The sequence below is a fragment of the Haliaeetus albicilla genome, chromosome 21 (assembly GCF_947461875.1).
Source record: "Haliaeetus albicilla chromosome 21, bHalAlb1.1, whole genome shotgun sequence".
Classification (NCBI taxonomy): domain Eukaryota; kingdom Metazoa; phylum Chordata; class Aves; order Accipitriformes; family Accipitridae; genus Haliaeetus; species Haliaeetus albicilla.
Genome location: NC_091503.1, coordinates 19,468,070 through 19,492,089, shown reverse-complemented (window position 1 = coordinate 19,492,089; position 24,020 = coordinate 19,468,070). Strand labels below are relative to the sequence as shown.

The 24,020-nt window shown below is 47.6% G+C and overlaps 1 protein-coding gene across 17 annotated transcripts in view; it reads right to left on the bottom strand.

Moving 5' to 3' along the window:
* Positions 1-98: 98 nt before the first annotated feature.
* The window catches only part of ATXN1 (ataxin 1), a 230,637-nt gene continuing 206,715 nt past the window's right edge, over positions 99-24,020 (bottom strand). For all 17 annotated transcript variants that reach the window (XM_069809141.1, XM_069809150.1, XM_069809152.1 and 14 more), the window contains 2 exons: positions 16,173-18,213; positions 99-8,760 (listed from right to left, as the gene is read on the bottom strand). In XM_069809141.1, the coding sequence (XP_069665242.1) occupies positions 8,230-8,760; positions 16,173-18,053 (2,412 nt within the window). In that variant the 5' untranslated portion in view covers positions 18,054-18,213 and the 3' untranslated portion in view covers positions 99-8,229. The remainder of the gene's footprint in view (positions 8,761-16,172; positions 18,214-24,020) is intronic.

Genomic DNA, 24,020 nt, shown 5'->3' with positions numbered 1-24,020 from the left:
CAAATGCTCTCGGGCGGGAGAGGAATTAAATTAGGCAAATTACTTCCCTAGGAAAGCTCTCTCACGTTCAGTCATAACGCATAAAGACAAAACACGCATTTGCAATTGGCACTGTTATTTTATTAGTACGAGTATACTGAAACAATAAACTTGTACTGGTATACAGACAATTTCTTTAAAACAATTTTGTTCAAATTTTGAATCAAACATTGTTTTATTATAATAATGAAATAATTTCTACCTAGAAAACCTGCAAGCACCATCAAAGAAAGGGACCATAAAATTCAATAAACAGACGCGAGTGTATCCTACAAATAGACACACCACCATTAGAAAATAGAATATGAATTCTTCCATTTTTTTAATATTTGTTTTAAAAAAGCTAGTGCAAGTACAATATTTTACACTGGAATTACAGAGAGTATGCACGCATATGGAAAAAAGTTCTCCTGTCACAATAAAAGCTCTTAACTATGTCTGTATGCACTTAAAATCTTCTCCTCTTTTCAATAAGGTGCAAAACGTTATTCCCTCCCTATTTCTCCTTTGTACTGGCCATGTCAGCTCAATTTCTCCCCAACACAAAGCTGTGATATCCCTTTTACTGGGCCTACACCAGGAACTACACTGGAAGTGTGATTTGCAACAGCCCTCATTAGAAATACCAGAACATTTAAAAAAAAAAAAAAAAAAAAAAAAGAAGACCTTAAAAACTACTGCTGTAGAATGGCTAACCCTTACCCCGGCACGGCCAAGCGCCGCTGCCGGCTGCCGGGAGCGGTGACATAGCTAGTACAAAATGGTTTTCAGTAGCTCACCCGAACTGAAAAAGGTTGGGAAATCCCCCCCCCTCCCCGCCCCGTTTTGTAACACTGCGAAAAGAACAGTGTTCAACAAGTTAATATATTATTCCGACAAAAAAAAAAAAAAAAAAAAAAAAAAAGCAAATACATACATTAGTGAGTTTCAACATTAGCTGACTGTCGTGAAGAGTCGTATCTATGCCTTAACAGATTAGTCACTTCGCTAAGAGGCCAGCCCGACGGCCAGGCAGAAGACACAGACTGAGCCACCCGCAGCCGCCCCGGCCCGTTTTTGCCCTCAGCTACACAGAGCCAAACCCGACCGACTTGGAGAGGAGTTCTGCAGAGCGTGTTCAGAGGGAGAGTACGTGGGTCCTGGGTTTTTAAAGCAAACGCCAGGGCGGGATCCCCTCGCCGGCGGGTGGGAAGGGGCAGAGCGGCGCTGCCCAGGGATCCTCCGCGCCAGCAGAGGATCCGGGCCCTGAAGTTTCTGCTCGTCAGCAATCCCGTAGTACAGCAACGACAGCTTCAACGAGTGACTAACGCTCGCTGCAAACAACACTTCCAATGCATATACCTACTGCGTGGTCGAGGGAAAGGGCACAGGAGCTTTGACCGCTCAAAATAGAAACGAACAAAAAAGAAACAACCTCGGATGAAGCCTCCATAAAATCCTCAGTGGAAGACTTGAGTCCTTTCAAGCTAACGACAAGAAAAAAACTACAGAAACCTTAGAGACTGTTATTGTATAAATACTACCTGTTGGCTGAATGCACTTCATCGTAACGCAACTGGGGCTGGTTTTCGGAGCGCCCGGGGGTCACCTGGACAGGGCGAGCGTTTCTGCCCCGTGCGCCTGTGGGAGCCGAGGCTTGGGTCGCCTCCGGGGAGGGGGACGGGAGCAGCCTGGAACCTCACCCCCTCTGCCCTGCCGCCGGCTCCCGGCTGCCCAGCTCGATCTTTGGACAGGAAAAGGACCCTCTCCTCAGAAACCGCTTCGGGATCCTCTCCGTTTGGCTCCCGAAAAACACCGGTCTCGCCATCGGCCAAGACCGTCAGTGGGAAGGTGCGCGGTGCGAGCGACTGCTCCCCGGCAGAGGCGGGGGAGAGGGGGCAGCGACGGGGGCTGGAAGGCCGGGTCGCCTCGGGCATCGCTCTGCTGCTAGCGCTGGGCTAGGATCCCTTGTCGTAAGCACTTCTTGCTCAGGGTTCTACTCTTTGGGTTTCGTCTGGAAGTGCTGAAAAAAACGTGGAACAGCATCCCGGAGAGAGGGAAAAAGGGGGCCCCAAAAGGCTTCAGGCGGGAACCAAGCAGGTCGTGCTCAGCCGGCAGCGGCCCTCCACCCGAGGAGAGGGGCTGCCGCGGCGCTGCCGGACCCGGACCCGGACCCGGACGATCCCCAGCAGGGAAGGGCTCCCTCCGAACCGGCCTTGCCCTCTGGGCTGCCAGGGGCTCCCTCGGCGCAGGCGGGAGAGACTTAAAGCCAAAACACAGCTGGGGAGTGAGACTCGACTTTCGCACAGTAGCCACCCTTTGAAGTGCCCTGTAGCTGCACTCGAGAATTGCTGCTCCAAGGTGTATTTTCAGCACAGGAATAAACAGCGTGAAGCAAGACTCCATTCCCCAGAAATGGGACCCATGTAATACGAACAGAAAATTAAGCACAGTTGTTCTTTAAGAGCCTTTTAAGTAATAATTCTTCCTGGCCAAAGCCAATACAAATCAGATCATCTAGACATGACATTTTCTATATACAAAAAACATGTAACTTTCAACCTTTCTCTGCTTTTGTATTTAAAAACTTTTTTTTTTTTTACAAACAAGGTATGAAACTCACTGTTCAAACAGAGCCATCTCTTTTTCAAACACTGAAGGAATCATTCCAACATTCATTTTTCTTTTGTGCAATTTTTTTAAAACATTACCTGTACTCCTCAATGTGAGTGCTTCAAAAAAAGTTTCTATTTTTAATAAGCTTCTCAAATTAGGTTTACATCAAAAAATATTCCCACAAGGTATAGTGCTACAAGAAAAGATCCTATCAGTAAAGGTAACACATCTGAAGCGAGGTCGTCTATGTAAAAGAAATTGAACTCTGGAGTAGAGGTGTGCAACGTGTTTGGAATTTCCCGATCGACACAAAGCAAGGCTGTCCTCAGGACAGGGAATCAAGTGGACATGTAGGCATATGAGTAAAAAAAATTTCACACATATTTATTCGTGTGCAAACAGACACTTCTGTCTGGGGGTGTGTGTGTGCGCACGTATGCATATCTGCATCAACAAATTCTCATTTTGCTATGTATTTCAGGATGGGGGGGGGGATGGGAGGGTTGGATAAACCAGAGGAAAGGAAATTACTGCCTGCACTCTGGTGGTGTGTTCATTCCCCTTGCTTTTCACATCAGCACTGGCCAGAGCCCAGAGCGGACTCTGCTGTTACCTGTGATGATGGGGAGGGAAGAAATGGAAATTATTCGTACGAGTGCATGTCCCATTTTGCCATTTGTCCAGTTCCTGGGACAGCAGAAGTGTTTCAGCAGGCCAAATCCCCCCTGCCTGCCTGGGGCTTCCGCCCTGGCGAGCCTGAATGAACCCCGAGATTTTTCCAGCTGCCTGAGTAAGGTCAGGATCTGGCCCTGACTGAACCAAGCTTCAATTTCACAAAGATTTATACAGGTGCGTCACAGCAAGCTCCCGAGCAGCCTTCGGCAGCCAGCCCGGACCTCCCATAAGCACGTGTATAAGTGTTTGCAGAACTGGGTCCCAGGACACGCAGAGCACTGTGCCAAGAGTCCCCCTCTTTGAAATAACACTATTAGTGTTTAAAAAAATTGAGGATTCGCTCTCCTTGATACAGGCTTTTTTTTTTTTTTTTTTTTTTTTTTTTAGCAGTTGCAGGTATTAACAAAATTTCACCATTTCCTTTTTTACTATTGGCAACACACTTTAAAGTAAAATAAATCTCTACAGAGAGTGAATTTTCATGATAACCAACAGCTACAGTTCGCGCTGAGCCTGCTGCTTTTGTATTGCAATCTAAGTGAGATCTACAAAGTTCAAACCGCGAGATGCAGGAAATCCAAACTTGTCTGTAACATTGTACATCCCTACTCCAGAGCAGTAAAAGTGCTGCTTCTGGTCACATCAGTGTACCACACATATGCCAGCCCCATCCCTGAGTAAAAGGTGTGAAAGGTTTCTAAATGTTCCTTGATTTAAGGGAAACAAGAGTAGTGATGTCACTTCCCCACGCCGAGAAAATGACGGGAACAACAGGTCGAACGAAGCGACAGCGGGATGAAGGAATTAAAGGAATAAAAAAAGGAACATGTGTGTCCCCCTCCTCCCGAGGTCTGCATCTTCGAGGGAAAGCGAACCCAAGGGCAACGTACGAAATGGTAAAATAGGTCAACAGCGACTCCGATGTGGGTCTCGACCAGAGGACTCGAGGTAAGTGACATCAAACTCAAATTCCCCATGATGTGGCCCAGACAAACTGAAACAATGCCTAAGTTAAACACTATAAGGAACAGTCATTTATATATATAGATATATAGATAGATTAGATAGATAGATAGACAGATAGATAGATAGATATTTTTTTAGAAATCCCTATAAAGAGGTTCTTGTTTTATTTTTCTTTGCCCTGACTAATTTCTTGGTGATTGTATGCGTTTCATTGTAAACTAAACAGGCTTGCTACAAAAAGAAAAAAAAAAGAAAAAGAAAACTACTGTCAGTTACTATTGCAAAGCGGACGCTGCGCAGAAGCAGCGGCTAAACCTCCTCCTTCGGCTTCGCCTCAGCATCTCCATGCCTGTGAGTGGCATTTCTGCACGCGCCCGGGGATCGATGGCACTTCCCAGACATGGGGACTCACGGCAAGGGATGCTCGGAGCCGGGGGGAGAGGCAAAGCCCCACCTTGCAAAGGACTTGGTGCCCAGGGGGACTTTTCTCTCCCTGGTAGGAGCCAGGTCTCGCACGTGTGCTGTCCAGGTGGAGGGCAGCATTCAGCCGTATGGCCGAGTGCTGCCCTCCGCTTGGACGGCACGCAGACATTAATACATCTTTTTTTTTTTTCTTCCTGGATCTTTTTTAACATCGAATACAAAAAGGGGTTGTGTTTCCCAGGGTAAGGGATGCTTGACCCTTAATATGTTGGGTTGTTGGTTTTTTTTTTGGTGGTGGTGGGAGGATAGGGACGGAGGTATTAATAGGAAAAAAAAAAAAAGGTAGAAAGAAAGAAACTATTCAAAAAAAAGAACAAAACCAGGGGAAATCAGAAGTGGGTATGAGATCTAGCTAACACCGCACGGGTGAGTCTAAGTTGGCACGTAAAGTATTGCACATCCTACAAAAGCCAAAGCATGGAAAGGGACAATTGTTTGGAAAGAACCAGTTATTTCAGAATTCCTCAGTCTGAAATACAAGCACAGAACTAATACATTCCTATTGCTCCAAACGTATTTTTTTATTATTATTATTTTTTATTTTTTTTAGTGTTAGTTGAATAGATCCAGTCAGTTTAATAGCCCCTGCTTCCTTATTAACCACAAATGTGTATGCGTATGGTTTTACTTGAGATTTTTTTTTTTTCCAAGTACACGTGAAGTACGGAAATAGTGGTACAACTGTGAACTAAAATCTGTAATTCTTTCTATTCCTTTACCATCAAAGTTTAAAAACAAAACAGGAAACAAAACAAAACAATAAATTGCAAGTGCCCTGAGCAGAGTATATGGAAGATTAAGCAACTTCTCTGAGCAGAAATATTAACAAATAAGCACTAACTAAGCAGTGTGACTGTGAGAAGAAACCCACTCAGCTATTTGGTAGCCTGCTGAGAGGTTAATAAAATTCAAGGAAATTCAAGAAAAGTTTCAAGCTATTTTAAACGTATTTCAACTTTTTGGTGCACCCCAGAATATGGTATAAAAACAATTAGTTCTGGTGTGAGCTAAATTTCAAGTAACACATAACAGAGTCAAAGCTGGGGTTTGGGGTTAACATTTCTTCTCTTAAATAAAAGCACTGTATTTTAGGGGAGAGGAAAAACAAGATTTTAAATAAATTTGTTCACTTTAGGTTACTGCGTTTCTAATAACGGACTTTTATTTCCGTTTCTCCGTATCAGTACAGCTTCTTCAAAACTACCTGAAGGATGCGAACTCGCCAACCAAAACTGACACGAACGCTTGCTCACGTAGGGCCCAAGCTCAATCCCACTGAAATCAACGGGATCTTTCTAGTGGCAGCAACGGGCTTTAGCGCTCAGCCCCGAAGTACTTCATACTTGCACCTCGCCGAGGCTTGTGCAGGAGGCTGGGTGCACAGCACCTCAAAGGATCCGGCCCTGCCTGGGGAAAGAAAAGACTGAACGGCATGAAACCCCCCCATCCTACTTGGTTTGTACCAAACTCTTGAAATCTCGCCTTTCCAATGGAAAACGATGCAATTAAAATAACAAATAATAATAATAATAAAATAACAATAGGTTTGTTTTCAAAACAAACAAACACCTTGCTTATGTATAGAAATGTTTCTTGTGGAAAACTCTCTCAGCAAGTCTGAAGAAAATTCTCAGAGCTGTCCCAGTAGGACCTGGTTCTGTGTGGCAGATATGGCAGAAAGACCAAAAATGAACTTTGAAAGGAACGTAACCCTATGAAATGGCCTAGAGCGTAGGCAGGTTAGTGAGTAATTGCTACATTTGTTTATGCTCTTTCAGACCCCCACAACCCACAACATTATTAGGTAAAAACTGCAGGAATACCACACAAATGATAAACTCAAGATGTGCAAATTGCAAGATTCTTTAAAGTCCATCTTTTTCAAAAACACTGGACAATGATTTTTTTTCTCCTCTTTCCTTTTTCCTTTCTCTTATTTTTTTTTATTATCTGTCAGCTCGCATATGCCTTTAACTCTTTCTCAAGCATTAAAGTTTAAAAAGTGCCTCCTATTAAGTAGTCCTTTGTGGACAATGACTGTCACATACTAGTTCAATAATTCACATTCATCCCTTTGAAACCACATTAAAACTTTCAGCATCTTGCCTGTGAGAAAACTTTACATAGTTGCATGTAGTTACAGTGTTGAAGAGATTTGTTTGTTTGTTTGTTTGTTGTTGTTGCTTTCCGAGCAGATTAAAGTGAGATACAGTACGTACTGAGTGTTAGACCAGGATGCTCAGCAATAAAGTGTGAACAGCATTTTAAGTGCTTAAAGACATTCTAGGTTCATCTTCAACAGCGAATTCCTGTGTCACACCGAAATTTGAAAAAAGTGGCACCAGTTGTCCATAATCATGAACTAAAAACAGTACTAGAGTTAAAGACAAAGATTTGCAACCTAACTGCAAACAATGGATGCCTGTGATCTCAAAGGGGCAGTATGCGTCTACCTTGTGGAAGCAAATGTCAATGGCGTAACCCGGTCGATTTGTCTAACACTGCACAAAAACAGGAGTGAGCCTGAGCCAGGCGCATCCACAGAGCCGGAGGCCTCCTCACGCACACCCACACACACCCAGGACACACGCACGCACCCACCCACCCACCCCACCGCCACGAAGGAAAACCTTGCAGGGCGACCGGTGCAAGAGTCCGTACAGCCTCCCCGTCTGCTGACTCCGGGCAATGGAACTGCACTAACAAGCAGAAAGGAAATGTTGGTGTGGCAGTTGCTTTAGGAATAAAAATCAGTGCAGTCAGACCCCATGGGGGGAAAAAATATATATATACATATACACACACACAAATATATATATATATATATATATATATACTGTAGAGCCTTGAGTAAGAGTTGGCTTGTTGTTGAGAACGTCAGAGACTGTCCGATCCTTTTCAATAACACCCATGGGTTGTGTCCTCAGCATCCACCTGGGGTGAGGAAACCTCTTCACCAACCCGCCACAGAGCCGCAGTCCCTCCTCGGGACTGGCGTGCACACACACACGCACCCCTACACACACGCACCCCACGCGTGACATACACCTCTGCTACAGTTCCCTTCTCCTCACCTCCCCCCAAAAAACTAGAACAGGAACCAAAACAACAAAACGAAAACAAAAAAAAAAAGAAAAACAACAACGAAAAGAAAACCAAATCACAGCTGGACCCTGTCCTACACGAGGTGTTAGAAAACAGGAGCCATGACAACACATTCATTTCCACTAAGGGTGTGTGAAGCAGATACTGCCCCTTCTATAGCTCTCAAACCTAGTCACTGACAAACACTTGTGGAAAAACATATGCACCAGTCTCCTGCATAATACCAGCTGCAACTATAACAACAAGGTTATAACATAAACCTAAAATAAGATGATAACATGTAAATACTGGGTTATTTAGTCTACAGTACAGTAATCTGGATAAAAATGACAAGGGATAGCCTAATTTCCTTTCCCCAAACAACTTTTACTTTCCTACGTTGGATCGACCTTCAATGCAAATCTTAACCTCCTGAGGAATAAAAGAAGGCTTGGGAAGAGTCAAAGGTGGCTCCTCTTCTGATTTCTCTAGTTTTCGTGTTTCAGGGGCTGACCACCTCCTCTTCCTCGTTGCCGGGGGCTTGCTGGGTTCTGTTTTGGTGAGCAAAGGTGCTGCAGGCAATCCTATTTTGTCCGGAAACTTCAGTTCACCGTTCTCAGCTAACATCTGTGCGCTTCCCTGATTAATCCCGTTTTCCTGCTCCACATACCTGTGTCTACTTCCAGCTAGACTGTCATTCTTTGAATGCTTCAGCAAGATACTAGCTGAGTCCATGGGCTGGCCCTTTTTAATAGAGCCGTTCTTCAGGTTCTTGAGCGTGAGCGATATGCAGACGTCCCCCACCGAGAGTTTGGAGCATGGCAAATCAAAGAGCTGGCTGGTTCTCTCGGGGCAGCAGGATGACCAGCCTTGTCCAAATACAAAAAAAGGGTATTCTACCAAGACTTCCACGCTGACCTGCAGAAAGAGAGGGGACAACAGAGAGAGAGACAGAGGGAGAGAGAGGGGAGAGCGTGAGATCACCCGTGTGCCCTCACGCACATGCACGGCAGGCGGCACTTGCCACGGGGGAGAGGGATAAAACAAATTGCAAAAGCGCTGTTCAGGTTCCGCAAAATCAGTACGCTGACCACCAGACTTCACGCCTATCCTTGTCACACGGGTGTTAATGGTTTCTCTGAGCTCAGCATTTCTTAGCACAAGACCTCAGCGGGAATCAAGCTTTACCTTTATCCAGCCGCTCAGAGAGGCCTAAGAGGCAAAACAGCTTCACCATCTGGCAAACTCAGGTCCCTGCCATCCCCTTGTGGTATCTAGAGCCTCTCACCCACATCTAAAGACACTTTCCAACCAGAGGATGGCTCAAGGGAAGCTCAGTTCTGACACACAATTTCCTAAATGACCATGGGAATGTCATCCTCTCCTCCACCCAAACAAGCATATACTTACCAGGGTGAAACGGTTGAAGGCATGCTGATTTCCAGGGAAGGCTGTGAGTATGTACGGAGTTGTAGCCCTAAGAGCAGAGAGCATGAACCTGCCTTCCCCCAGCAGTCCTGTTACCAGTCCAGGTCCTTCACTTCTCACACCCGCTCTCCCACTCTGCAGTTGAGTTCACCTCCTGCACTGCCTCAGGGAGAGGATCATCTCTCCTCCTCCTCCAGTTCCTGCACTGGGTCTTTTCTGCACTGTGTCCCCTTTTTCCCCCACTTCCCCCAGTTTAAAAATGTATCTGCTTATGCGTCTAGCTAACCGTCTTACAGGGAGCTGCCACAGAGAGAGAACAGACCAGCAACAGGTGCCCACTGCTCCTTGATCTTGCAAATGCTGGGCCTTGAAGTCCCAGCATGATAAGGCACTTAAATACCCGCTTATCTTTGCATGTGTCAGCAGTCCAGTGCTCACCGCATGGGGCTGCATCTGCAGGCTCAAACACTTGATATGGGCTCACGCAATTCACAACCCACGGGGCTGAGACCCCCCGGCAACACAACAAGGAGGGCAGGAAATTCTGACTAATCCTTTTTAAAAGTTTGGCACGTGTTTTTAACTTGCTCTGTGTAACATCAGTGAGGTCTGCAACTCTCTAAGAGGGTGGCTTATGCTGCAGTCAGATATCCACTGCTCTGCTCCCAAGGTCCCCATGTCCTCTGGAGCTCGTCTCAGGCATGGGGGCAGGATCCTGCTCTGATGGTGTAACCCCTATTTGGTAGGGGCTAAAGGGCAGGAGAACACCTGAATACATGTGCTCATCTCATTTCCGAGCCACTCAGCAGGCAAGGAGCATACCAGCTGCCTGGAGAGCCTTCCCTCTCCAGGAACACAGACTCACTTGAAAGGAACATCACAGCAGGCTTGTGAAACCACCTCTCACCCTTGGGAGCAAGTAATGCTGTCATACCACGCACGGCTTTGTATTGTTAAAAATACATTTCAACATTAAGGAATAGAAGCAGTCTGCGATGCACGTTGCACTCCAGTGTTCAAACATCTTTGTTCTTAATATTGTGAACCTTGGGATGAAGTTGCATGGCCTGTCTCGCAGAAGAAGTTGGACTCGACAGTACGGCACCCAGCAGCCCTGCCACTTCCCCGCTACTGCTGCTTACTCTCAGAGGTGCCCTCCCTCAAGCAGGGCCCAAGTTAGCTCCCCTGGCATCCCACCAGCTCCACATCCCTTTTGGGCAGGAAGACTTGATCAGGGATGTCCCACAGCTCAGAGACAGAGGCTCCAGAACCAGGAAACCAAAGATTCCCATCAGATGTTGACTGTGCCTCCGACTGGTTAAGCCCATGTCAGCAGTCAACCGCAGTTTATGAGACAGTTGATTCTGCTGGAAAAAAACTTACAAAGTCTGTAAATACATGCTAGGTACTTCTGCAACTAGGCCAACGAATAACACTGCATGTATTATCCTGCCACTCCACCTGCCCAACACACTAAGCCACTGTACAAGGAATTTCAAAAGCAGCAGTTCAGAGGCACAAAGATACCCTCCACTACATCAATTTTTGTCATATTAAACCTTTTCCGAGCAGATCTGCCTGCCAACAATCAACTACACACATGACAATAGTGGAAAGGGACCTGACTTTAGGCGTGGTTTATGCCTTGAACTACGGAGAAAGTGGGGCGAGGTAAACATGAAAGTCCCATCCCTCCATGTCGTTGGACAGAAACACTCCAGAGCCAGGATTTGCAGAAATATTTGCCCAGAGTTTGGGATCCTATTCCATACATATCCATTTCAATAAGGGGTCTGACTGGGCGAAGTGGTGAATATCCAGTATCTCCCATGGACTTAAAAGGAAACTGCTGTCTACACAGAGCTGTAGGCTTCTCTCCAGGCATGGATCATCTGGTGGACACAGCTTTCTCCTTTATATTGCTATGTCTCTCCTCTTTTTTTCTTCCTGCCTGCCTGCTGTATTTTTTTTTTCTCTTTCTTCTACTTTCCCATCCTTGTCAAAAGCTATTTGTATCTGTGGGAATCATACACACTTGTGTGCATCATCCTCACCGACACACAAGTTCCTCTTGATATGAACACGCTTCCACCGCACGTTATACTTTTTTTTTTTTAACGTGGCATCCAAAACACTTGCCTGAACTGTCAATCACTGAAAGAAATCCCAGAACTGGTGGTGGTGACCACGAATAACACCAAATAATAAAGATGGTGAAATGCTGCAATTTCCACAATTCGGTCATGGTGTGCATGTACCACTATTGATTTGAAATGGTTCCGTCACGGATTATCAAGCCCTGTTTCAGCTGACCGCTTCTGGATTCAGCTAACTTGGGATTTAAGGTAACCATTCTCTACAAGCAACAGTAGTCAAAGACCTTTTAAGTGTGAAAGTTCAGGAAAAACACCCCTGCATAATTTTCTTCTGACTACCACATTGAAACACAAAATATGAATTTTAAAAGCTCCCTCCCCCAATATCTTGCCATGATTATTGTAGGAGAGAAGAAATTTGGTCCCTCTTCAAGCACACCGAGGCTCTACTGCAAGCTACATTTACATCTGTTTTGTAAGACTGACTAGTGAAAACACCCAAAACTCTTCAGTGCAGCTGCTGAGTATCTGCAATCTTCTATAACTCTTTATAATTTTATTTCTCAGCCAAACTCGGTAGGTAAGGCAGGCAATTCAGACTGCTCAGGAAACCCTGGCTGGAGCTGGAACATGGATGATAGGTGCTGCAAGATGTGATGCTCAGAAAATACCCTTCCCATCATTCAGAAACACAGCAACTTTAGTCTTGGGGCTCACTGCCGCAACCAACATAACGAGCACTAAAGCAAAAGGTGCCTAGTAAAAGTGGTTTGTGTGAACTGTATTTTAATAAACGTAAACATACATTTTCCAATTAAGTGTTTTTCTCCCTGACATTATGAAAATGTGATGAAACTAGGAGTGGCAGGCTGGAAACAAAGAGAAGGAAGCGGTTCTGGAAACAATGTGCAATTAAGCGGTGGAGCTCTCCGCTGAAGGCCTTGCTGTGGGTGCTGAGAGACTCCTCGGGTCCAAAAAAACAGCTGGGCGGATTTGTGGAATAGAAGCTCTCCTTCTCACAGAGAGAAGTCTCTGCAGTGCTGCGCTCCCATACGACCTCGCCTACTCAGAGTCTTTGGGACTCCTAATGTTCCCACCACCCCGAACAACACTGCCTTCACCAGAGTGGATTTTCTCTGAGAAATTTATGCGGCTGCAGGCAGCACCTTGTGCCATGGGGACTACCTGTCACGACACACAGTCTGGGTGGTCATCCCCCCAGGGCTGCATCTAGCCCAGCTTCAGTACACCATCACAACAAATGGACCCAGCGCTTGAAGGTTAGGGGCTACTGCTCTCCACAGCCATGTGATCCCACCATTTCTCAAGAGAAGCCACCTCTGTGCACCAGACCACTGGCTGCTGAGTTTATCACAGAAGCTCTTATCTGCTGCACTCCCACGCATCCGAAAACAGACCACAGCCACCCCATCACTCCGAGGAACAAGGACTTACTGCCCCTGTGACCAGGGGACACGGACATGGAGATCACACGCAGGGAAGGCTGGGAGAGATCTCCATCTGCAGCAGCGAACTGAGTCAACATCTCTCTTTCTGTGCCAGTTACAGTGCCAAAGATAACGAAAAGGAGAGTGCGGAGTAAAGAAAAAGTAACTGGTTTGTGTGCATGCAGAGATATAAGGGGAAAACTAAACTAGATGATGGGTCTAAAAAGATATCCACTAAACTAAACTAGTTAGGGCTACTAACTAGATGCTCTAATGGGACTTTTCCATCTCTAGTGTCTATGATTCTGGTTTTTAAAAAAAAGGAAAATTAAGAACTGTATGTTCATCTTTTCTTTTTAAGCTATACTTTAGGAATGATTAGGAACTGAAATGCAGGGATGAAAGCAAGCATTTCAGAGAACTTATTTTGCATCTCCTGTATGTTTTGACCTTAACATCAATGGAGGTAAATTACTGGCTTCTGCTTGTGCCTGGCAGCAAAAGAAAGGACAGGTAGTAATGATGAAAGTGTTATTACAAGAATAGTGTGTGGAATTGCAAAGAGATGCAGATCCATAGGTCTTTTCTTTTAGGCAACTTGAATGCAGAGGAGTAACAGCTGAACTTTGGGTTCTGGTCCAGCTGATACTTACTTGACTTCTTCCTAATCCAGAGCAAGGATGCTGTGAAATGGAAACCTAGCATCCCTCCAGGGCTAAGGCCAGTTATTTCACTGAAAAGGCATGTAGCTTTAGTTGGGTTAATTTTCCTCTAGGTTTCCATACCTGGAAGAGGGTTGGATTTGCCAGGTGACTGGAAGATGGGGAAAGGAGGGAGGATGACCTCTTTCTGCCTAAGTGCTGTGCTGGGGAGAGGCAGCTGCGGGCTTGCCATGATACGATACAATAGCAGCTGCAAGGTGCCTCCCTATTTACATTACAGTTGTATATGCTCAGCTAAAAATAATCTCCTACCTCTGTCCCTCAATTGGTGGGAAAATTAGCTAATGTTTGCACAGAGTCTGAAAATACGAATTCATCAATATTATAATGACTTCCCAGAAATCCCTGGGAGGAGTATGTAAGTAAGCCAAAGCTAATGATAACAACGCTATTTTTGTATGGCACTTACTCTTTACAACTTACACTCTCTTGATAATACCATTCAAAAAGCTTCCTCATTCCAGAAGTATGTATGCAACTGAAACTTAATTGTAATAAAACACTTTGCGAAGCTACGCTACACATGCAGATGTATCCCCACTGTATTCTGGATTCAAGATATATTTAAGTGCAGCAGCACCACAGCATGACTAAATACTGTTCTTTCAATGAGAAGACTAAGCCCTCTTCACGCAGGCAAGTTTCTAGCAAGTAATGACTGCCGCATGCCTGCTAATAAAGCTAAATGCTTTCATATAGCCACGTTGGGCTGAGAGTGAGGTCATGGAGACTTCAAGCATGTAGAAATGCTCTCTCGCTCGCTCTCTCTCAACCCAGGCAAGGGAAAACTGGCAGAGCCGTCCCAGCTATGCAGGGACACAGCTGATCTGGGAAGAGACCCAAGTCCTGGAATCTGCAGGAAACCTAAATTAAACGCCCGTTTCTAATCATATCTCTGCGTGACTCGCCCTCCATTCTGGAAGCATCCCCGGTGGGAAACACAGCTGGGGAGTATTTTGGCTGCGATGATGTCAGCCCGCTCCTGATAGGCTTCTCTGTAAGGTGACACTTTGCTGGGTGAGACCCGTGTGCCTGGCCCTGGATTTTTACGGCCTCAGACTCGGCTTGCTTTCTGCCAGAGGATGGCACTCCACCCCCTGCAAAGGCGCTCTTCCCCGCGCCCAGGACTACAACACATCGCCTGCGTTGACAGATCTGCGAACGAGACATGACACAAACGCTACCTGCTAATTTGTACCTCTTCTGCTGGTGCAGAGACTGGTGGCCTGGCTGCAGGGAGAGAAATGAGAGCAAGATGAAAATTGCAGATGGGAGATTGCTACTTTTGAAATCTCATTATTCAAGGCACCAGGGAAAATTATAGTAACTGGTCCTGATCCAAGGACGGTTCCTCTAATCACGAAGCCTGTGATGCACCAAAATACAGCTGAGCGGTGGGGAAAAAGTCACATCTTTATACCGAAAGCACCAGAGGCCCAACTTCTATCAGCTGTGCCGATGCACACACATACATGAACAAAACCACATAGGGAATCTGCACGTTTGACATGAGAAAGTGGATGTGTCATATACATAGATTTACCACGTATGCGCAACTGGGGAAAGACAGGTCACAGATTGCTGTGACTGTAAGAAATTTTTCCTATAATCTGCTCCTCGGTACCATTGCTGTTCGTTTTTCTTCTCCAAACTGTCATCCTGAGGTGCTTTACTACACGTGTCCACATCCAGCTTCTCTCTCTTTCTCACTCTGGTTCTCCAGTGCTGAGGATGCAGCATCGGGGTTGCAGATGCTGCAGTTCACAGCACTCAAACCAGACCAAAAAGACTTGCAACACGATTATTTAAAATGAGTACCTCTAGGAAGCAAAATGCTATCCGGTATAGCTGAACTGGTCCAGCCTCAACGCAGCAGAATCTAAATCGCTCAGAAAATGGACAGCATCAGGATAACGCTTTATGATCAATACATACTCATTCTCAACCAACAAATACCTTTGGAAAGTTACAGGTTTGCTTCCTACACTGTGAACCAATGAGAAACAAAGGTCAGAAGCACAGCCTGCCCAGCCACCTAGATGGTTTTTCTTTCCAAATTTCCCTTGAACACACAGATTATGTGAGCTGTACAGTGTTTAAACCACCCACAACCAAAGCCTCAGTAAAACTCTGTAGTGCGTTTCAGTAACTTACGTGTGTGATGGAGCTATTCCCAGGCAGCTCCAAGTTTTCAAGCCATGGAAATTCACTGCCTTGTGCCCTACCCTCTCTCTCAAGGGTAGGATTTGAGCTGAGTCTAAACTGAGCTTTCTGGTGTGGAAGGTAAAAATCATCTATCAAAATGCAAAATATATCCTCTCGTACTGCTTACACTGTTCTATATTTTAATCAAAAAAGATGATGTAATTCTTCCTGTGGGTTCTCCAGCTATAAGAAAGACCCGGTTTATATCCAAGAGACTACGTTTGTCATTGGTGTGACCCTGATGGCTCCCCTGGTGTGGCAAGGGGGATGATTTTTGGACCAGAGCTGGTCTCACAGCTGGATATGAACGATGAATAACCAACCCTGCATGGATCCAAGGCGACTGAGATGTGCTGAAGAAAGCTGCACCCGTGGGGTCAAAGCACGCACCCCAGTCCAACCCCCCCCCCCCACCAATGCGTTGCCATTACCTGCGCTCGATGCTCCCCAACCGCAAACTGTATCACGGCAATGCCCGGGCTATGGCTGTCTTCAATCCTCTCCACAGTGCTGGAGTCTATTTTCAGGTCGTTGCTGATTTCCGCGCTCTGTATGAAGTCTTCTGTTTTCAAGTCCTCTACTTTCTTCAGCTCCCCGTTGGCCAGCTGAATGATCGACCCCTTCATGAAGTAGGGGGGCAGCGTGGGAGGTGCGGCGGCGGGGGAAGCGATGGACTGCACCACGGGCAGGTGGATCTGCGCCTGCACCATGGTGGCCTGGTAGGCAGGCTGGGTGGTGAGGGGCTCCGCGCTGAAGTTCTCGCTCTTGGGGACGGCGGTGGTGACGAACGTGTGAGGCACTGCTGCAAACTGAGGAGACGACGTGACGATGGCGGGCGCGACTCCTGACGGCTCGACGTCCGCGCTGCCGACCGGTATCAGCAGGGACTGGGTGCCAGGGATCACCAGGTGCTGCGGCAGGCTGCCGGGGTACCCGATGGCTTGCTGCTGACCGCTCAGGTAGCCGATCACCGGCGGCTGGGTCCCGGCGTAGAAGGCCGTCGCCGGCAGCCCGACGGGGAGTTGCTCGGAGGCGCTGTGGGTGGTCTGAATGACGGTGTGAGGGGACAGCGTCGCCACCGCCTTCACCCCCTCGTGGCCCAGAGCCTGCTGCGGGGACAAGGCGTAGGACCGGTGGGCCGGCTTTCCTAAGTGCAAGCTTCCCTTGTCGTTGAGGGCTGAGGGAGAGGTCTCGCGGTTGGTGGCCTGCTGCACCTCCATGTCCGCCGTGGGCGTGCTGCTGTTGGGGACCACCATGACGGAGGCTCGGACACCTGAGGAATCCCGCGCGCCGTACTCGGCGGGGCTTGAGTGGACCACCACGTGCCTGGTCTCGTAATGATGGGGAGCTGGTTTATTGCCTGCTTTGACTAGACCCATGTCGGCAGAGGGCGAAATGCCGTACCTCCGGCTCTTCTCTATCTCACCGTTCAGTACCTCCTTGGCCTGCATCGCCTGTAGCCGGCTGCTCTCGGGCTTCTTGGGGGGATCCCTGGTGACGAAGTGGCCCCCCGAGTCGGTGTACTGCACCACCACTTGGGAGGAAGGGCCGAGGGTGAGGGTGTGCGGGATCACTGTCTGATGGGGGTGCAGGGGGACCGGGATGGTTGGAGGAGAGACATTTCTGACACTGCTCTGGGAAGAGCTGGAAATGTGGACGTACTGGTTCTGCTGGGTGGGTGGAGGAGATCCGGCGGCAATCAGTCCAGGCGTCCTGACCAGGTGCGGCTCAACTTTGTGCCCCTGCTGGCTTAAGCCGCTCATGCTGGCCAGCAAAGTGGAATAAGCCTCCAGCTGGGAGCGCTGGGATGGAGTGGTCGCAACGGCTGTGGCCGCTGCCACGGCGCCGGTCGCAGAATTGGCTGTTGGGGAAATCAGCTGCGAGGGGATGAATCCGGTGTACGATCCGCTGTACTGGGGCCCGACGAACTGGAAGGTGTGTTGCAAGTGCGTGTACTGCACGGGGGAAACGGGGGTCCCTGACTGGGAGAGGGCGGGCGAGTACACTGTGGGAAGAGTGGTGGAGGCTGGAACGGACCTGGGCGCGCTCGGCGGGGAATAGTCCAGCCCTGCAGACAGCGACTTGTGCAAACCCTGCTGCAAGCCTGTCTCCACCGATGACGTCCCCCCGGGCCGGTGCCGGCCTCCCAGGCTGCCCTGGCCGCCGGGTGTGCTGGGGAGCCATGCTAGGTTATCCGCACGGTGGTTTTCGTTTGGCAGGACTGGCTTCACCTCTGAAGGCAGGCTGGTGGCAGGGATTTCTCGCTTCTTAGGTGGCAGGCATTCATTGCTCCGCTCTTGGTTGGATTTCATCTTTCGCCGTCCCCCCTCCACTGTGCTTGCTTCACTGTCTGGCTGGCTCTGATTTCAGTCTGATAAATGGAAAGTCACATTTGATTTCTGCAAGGGATCCAGTGACTTCATGAGGAATCATCTCCCCGTGAGCACGATCCTCCGACAGCTCCTCTGGATTCTGCAACGAGAGGGTGGGTAAGGGAGGGGGGAGTCACATCATCAGCACTGAGAAATGAGAACAAATGAGCAGACACCCCGAAACAGCAAGCAAGAAAAGGAAAAACTTCTGGGAAAAAAAAAAAACAGTCAGGCATTGCTGCTCTCCTATCAAGGAGCAGTTGATAGCCGCGCTGTAAACAGCAGCAAAAATCCTGGGCATGTCTGCTGATGCACCAGGAAAACGATTAAAACTTTAGGCAGATCAGAAGCTCCCTGGCCATAACTTGCCACACGTAGCAGTGGTCACTTATTTCCCAAGGCTCGCCTTCTCCTTCCTCTGGGAAAACCCTCTCTCTCAAATGCCTGGTTTGCTCTTCCAGCCTCTCCTTCCCCTGCAACAATGACGTTGCTTTCACCCTGCCATGTCCTAAAAAGCACAGGAGCGTGGCAGGGAGCCCCGAGGAACATGCACGCACAAAATATTTACATTAGCAACAAGTAGCTATTAGTGGTGTGGAGGGAAGGTGGTGGTCACTCCCGAACCCTTGAACCCCAGTCACCCCCAGGGTGACTTCATGTCACATCGGGCAGGGCTGCGGAGGCAGCAGCTGCCCCCTGTCCCCCTTCCACGCCACGGATCATTACAGGCACACGTGCCCTTCATTTACCAGTCTGGCAATGAACCTCGGCCATGCGATCTATTTATGGCAGCAGCCCAGAGCCAGAGATGGCTCTGAGCCAGGTTTTTAATGTGTGGGGCTTTTTTTTTTCCCCCAGTGCTTTGAACTCCCTTTGCTACTAACACCTCATGCCCAGGTGTCCCGGCAGGACTCTGCGCTGCGAGATGCTCCCCGCTGCGTACAGGTTGGCTGGAGCCAGGTGACAGCACCTTCTCCATCTCCGGCAGGATCCGATCCCCATTTCTTAGCGACTGCCTGACCAGGGAGGCTGCGGGTGGCCACAGCCACACATCCAAACACTGAGCAAACTCAGCCCTGGGGACGCCTCACCAGGACTGCTTGGAAAAGCATGTTTGGGTTTCCTCATCCAAACCAGGAGCCCCCACCACTGTAAAAGCTCATGATTTTATATTGGGCTAATTTTGCTGTTGGAGCAAAACAGTTGCTTTCTCTGCTCTGCATTACTTACTGCGACTTCAGCCACCCAAAGGCAACAAAGTCGACAAAGTCTTCCTAACTCTTTCATTATCTGCTAAGGAAAACACCATAACTAAAACACATCCTACTTTGAAAAAAAGCAAAAGGAGCTGACAGTCTTTCCCTACCTTCCCTTTCAGGGAAATACCCCAGGCCCTGTCCAGCCACCACTTGTCATCTGCATTTCTGGCTGTTTTGAAAGATATGCAAGAATGGGTGCAGAGAAACCATGCAACCTGCATGACTGGCATCCTAACAAGAAAAGCATGCATTATATGAAAGAAAAATGGAGAGCGAAAGAATTAAGAGTGGATGTGAAAGAAGATGGAAATAGGATATAGCCTACTTTAAAGTGAATGCTGAGCAGCAGTAATGATACTTATCTTACGGCAAGTAATATTCCTTTGGGGGATTTCTTTCCCTGCCGCTTTGCTTCTAATGAACAATAAGCCTGATGTTTATATGCGCATGCAGTACTTTGAAGACATACTAGACTAAGATTAAACCTATCTTTAAGAGCACTCTTTACGTTTATGGTCCTCCAAGCTGCTGTAAGCCTGCAGGAAAAGTCCAAACCTTCTAACGGTTTGATACAATCATTCTTAAGTTAATTATTCCGTTGTTTAAATATTGATAAACAGTAATGAAACACCAATAGCCATAGAGCCGGGCGGGGGAGTAAAGCACTGTTTCAGGGCGGATTCCCTGGCTTTGAGGCGAGAGGGAAGATGAAAGGACTCAGGGCAGCTTCAAAAGACCAAGGGCCAGTGATGCTTTCAGCACGGCGGCTCAGGGGCAGCAGCACCCGCCGAGCGGCGGCTCAGCACCGCTACCCCGACCTGCCCCGACCCGCCGGCGCTGCTGCCTCGGTGCTGTGGCCACGGCCGGACAAGGGCAGCCAGGAGACAGCACAGGTCTTCCCCCTCCTCCTAACAGTTGCTCTTCGTGTCTTGGCAACAGCTAAAATTATTATATTACACATGACTTACAGATTTTTATTTTTAAGTTCGACTAAAAATAAAATTGCCGAGCTCACATTTGCGCAGTCATCCTTGCTTAACTTTAGCTCGCTGTAGCCTTCTGCTCCGGGCAGTCAGCTTTGGCAGGTAAGTCGGCAGCTCCTGGCCGAGGCGGCTGCCTGAGGATGCCGTGGGGGGACACCCTTGCCACGGGACACTCGTCCCGCTCCCCTTGCCACGGGGAGCTCGCAGTGGCCTCAGACCATCCTCCGACCTCTCATGGAGATGGACATGAGCTGCAAACTCGGAATTTAAATACACTCCCGTGGGGAAAAGCTGGGAGCAGAGGGCTGGCGCCTCTGCCTGCAACAGAGCACGGAGCTTGTACATGGGAGCAAATAGGGCCAGTCTCTTTTGCTGTGACAGATAAACCAGGCTCCCCAAAACTAGCCGTTTCAAAAGCCTGAGGCATCTGGGTTTTAGCTTCTCTGCATCAAAAGTACTACTATGAAGCTGTATGAAACCTGGTGAAGTTTCACTCTGCAGGAGCTGAAGCAAAAGTTTTGTTCTGGTAAATAGCACTGAACCACTGAGTTTTGGGTAGCTTCCAACATCAAAGCTAACATCCTTCGAAAATACCAAATACTAAATCTTTTGGGTTTGGGGGGGGGGGGGTTGGTGTAAATCTTTCATATGGCTGACTTCATCATCACCGTTAACAAAAGGGCTGCCCAAAATCTCCTGGAGAGCAAAGGAGGAATGAACAAGCTTAACGGAGACAAGGGATGAGACAGCCATAGAGCAGTGAAGACTGCCCCACTTTTCCAAGCCCAAGTACTTCACGGTGAGACTTTGAACTCTAACAGACACAGGACTGGATTTGCAAAAATGCAAATGTGCAGCATAAAACAGCCTACTTCTACTTCAAGACTTAAAAGTAAAATGGTAAGTTTTCAGCATAATTCAAGTTCCAGCAACAGCGAAGATAAGACAGGACTGATTTTGCTAGGGAAGCAATGAAAAGGAGACAACCCAAACAGAGTGTCTCAAAGGCAAGAGGTATAAGACCTGGTATAAACTGTTCTTTGCTGGCTGTCCTAGAAAGATGAACGCCTGCCTTCTGCGGTGTGCCGCGGGGTTTGTTATTTGTACGCTTTTTTTTTTGGATCCAAGTAATTTTTCTGACTCTCGAGATTTCCCTTCTCTAACTTCAGAGCTGTCGATCACGATTTGTGAGCTATGCAAATGAGGAGCAAACACCAGGTGATTTCTTGCTCCCACTTTGTACAAGTGTGTGTCACACGAGTGCGTGCGTGCGTGCATGCCTGTGTAATTATGGCTGGGAAGGTAAAGGGGACAAAGAGATCAGGGACAGCAGCTGGACTTTGGTATCTCTGGCAGCGAGTACACATGGAACATTGCTTAAGTGTCTGGACAGCCAGTGTCCGCTGGCAGCCTGCCCACACTCAAATTCCTGGAAAGGCTTAAGGCAGAAAAATAATCACTTGGAGGAGTCACCATCTGGGCTTGCTCTGGTCCCAAAGGAATTGCTCACTGGAGCTCAGGATGTGCATTTTTCATCCAAAACTCCAGCGCCTCTCTGCAAGACACTTTAAACCTCACTATGTCTCCCAAAACAGTATTTTTCTATTTATTTCATCTAATAAATTTAAAACTCATGAGAAGATACTGGGTTATAGCTCAAGGGGCTGACCTCCTTTATTTATCCAGAGTTCACTGCAGCAAAGGTAAAACTAGCAATGCAAGCCTCCAAACTCATCGTGAACATACGCTGCATCCCACCACTGGGGTGCACAGAAGGTGGGGCCAGACTCACAAACCACAGCGGCACCCTATGCAAATGGTGGGACTTTGACTGCCTTCAGAAATCAGGCACTTTTTGCAGCCCCGTGATGTAGCTAACATCATTTTTAGGTCTCTAAAACACCTTCAAAAATCTGGTCCCTCATCCTCTCTGGTCCCTGACCTTTCTGCAGTTGCTAACAAGCTCACACCAACGTGTGCCACCAGGAGCAAGGGCTGGGACCACCCACTCGTTTGCCTTATTGTTTGGAGCATCACCCAAGGGGGGCAACCGTCAGCCTCCAACTTCAGGGATATTCAATTCAAACCAGTCCCTTATTGTCAAAAGGCTCCTTTGATCCCAAACACTAATAACACACAGATTATTATGACTTTTCAGCTTTCACCTTCCAGCTCCAGGTATCACCAGTAAATTCTCACATTTAACCGTACAATAAAAAAACTGGGTCTCTCCTCTGTCAGACACTGTTGTCCTGCCTGGCAAGTAGACATCAATGCAATATTCAAAGAGTACACAAAAAAAAAAAAATCCTTTGAATCGAGCCTGACACATGGTTTTTTATGTCTGGGGTGTTACCAGGCAGAAGCAGCAGCACAGTCTGATGCTCCCGCCTCAAATCGCCCGCCCATCCTATCACGATAGGATGAGTGGGTAATTTCAGCAACGCTGGAAATCAGTGGGAAGGGAGGGCACTTCGTCCCACCTCTCCCCTCCCCTCCAAGGAGGCTGGCATCTTGCAGGATCAGATTCAGAGAGATTAAAAGACAGACACATTGCAGAGGGCTCCGCAGCTGCATTCTGGCTCTCAGATCTATATGCCAGCTTCCCCCCCCTGCTCTACACCCTGCCTGCTGCCAGCTACATATTCATAGTTGTAACTGCTACAGATTTCATTAGCCTTGCCATGTGCAGCTCAGTGCACGCCAACAATAGCTATAGGAGTTTATTGCCCAATCCAACCGATTTCACAGCTCTCTGGCAGATTTCCCAGGAGGGCCAACTGCAGAGATCCATTAATAAGAAACATGAAAACCTCTAATAAAATTTGAAATTCTCCTCCCAAAACGAAAGGATTCCTGATCAACACCGCATCTGCAAGACAGATTGTCCACTGCAGTGTTAGCTCCTATTATACTTCTGGAAATCCACCACAGCAAATTGGTACAGGTTTCTGCAGAGCGAGCAGCTATTCTGTATGTCCCCAGTTAGATGAGACAGCCTCCACGCAATATAAAAAGCAAGCAATAACGAACAAACCTCAGCAAGCACATCACTGGATGCAAGATGCCCAATGGCTTGACATTCCCATGAAATTTATGATGCAAATACGTAGGTACTAGCATTGAGAGAGGAAGATTTAGAAGGAAAAAATAGCGTAAGATACATTCCCAAAATGACGGGCAGATGATGGAGTTCCAGGACAGCAATTCACTCGATGACATTCATGAATGCAGGCAATACAGATTGATTATTAGAAAGCTACTCCAGCAGTTAATTATCCATTCCTGCCACTTAGCTCCTGAATTTTGAGGATAAGGGGAGATCTGCATGTTCTAAGCAGGGCACGTGCCTCCAGTAGTCCTGTTTTACTACAGTTACACTGTAGTTAGGTACACATAGTTATTTTGTGTGGTGGGTGCTGGTGAGCTGCACAAGAGCAACAGCTTCTCACAGTGCTAGTGTTAGCTTAGGTTTCAGTTAGGCTAACTGCTGAATTATTTAAGAGTTGGAATTAACTTCCAAAAGTTTGCAGGTTTCTGCCATCAGTTTATCTGTGTGCCGTCACCTGGTTCTGCAACAGAAAAGATGCCCGCATTTTCAACATCTCATGCCATGCTCTGGACATACAGCATACCTTGCCGTGCACATGTGTAGTGATGTGGCT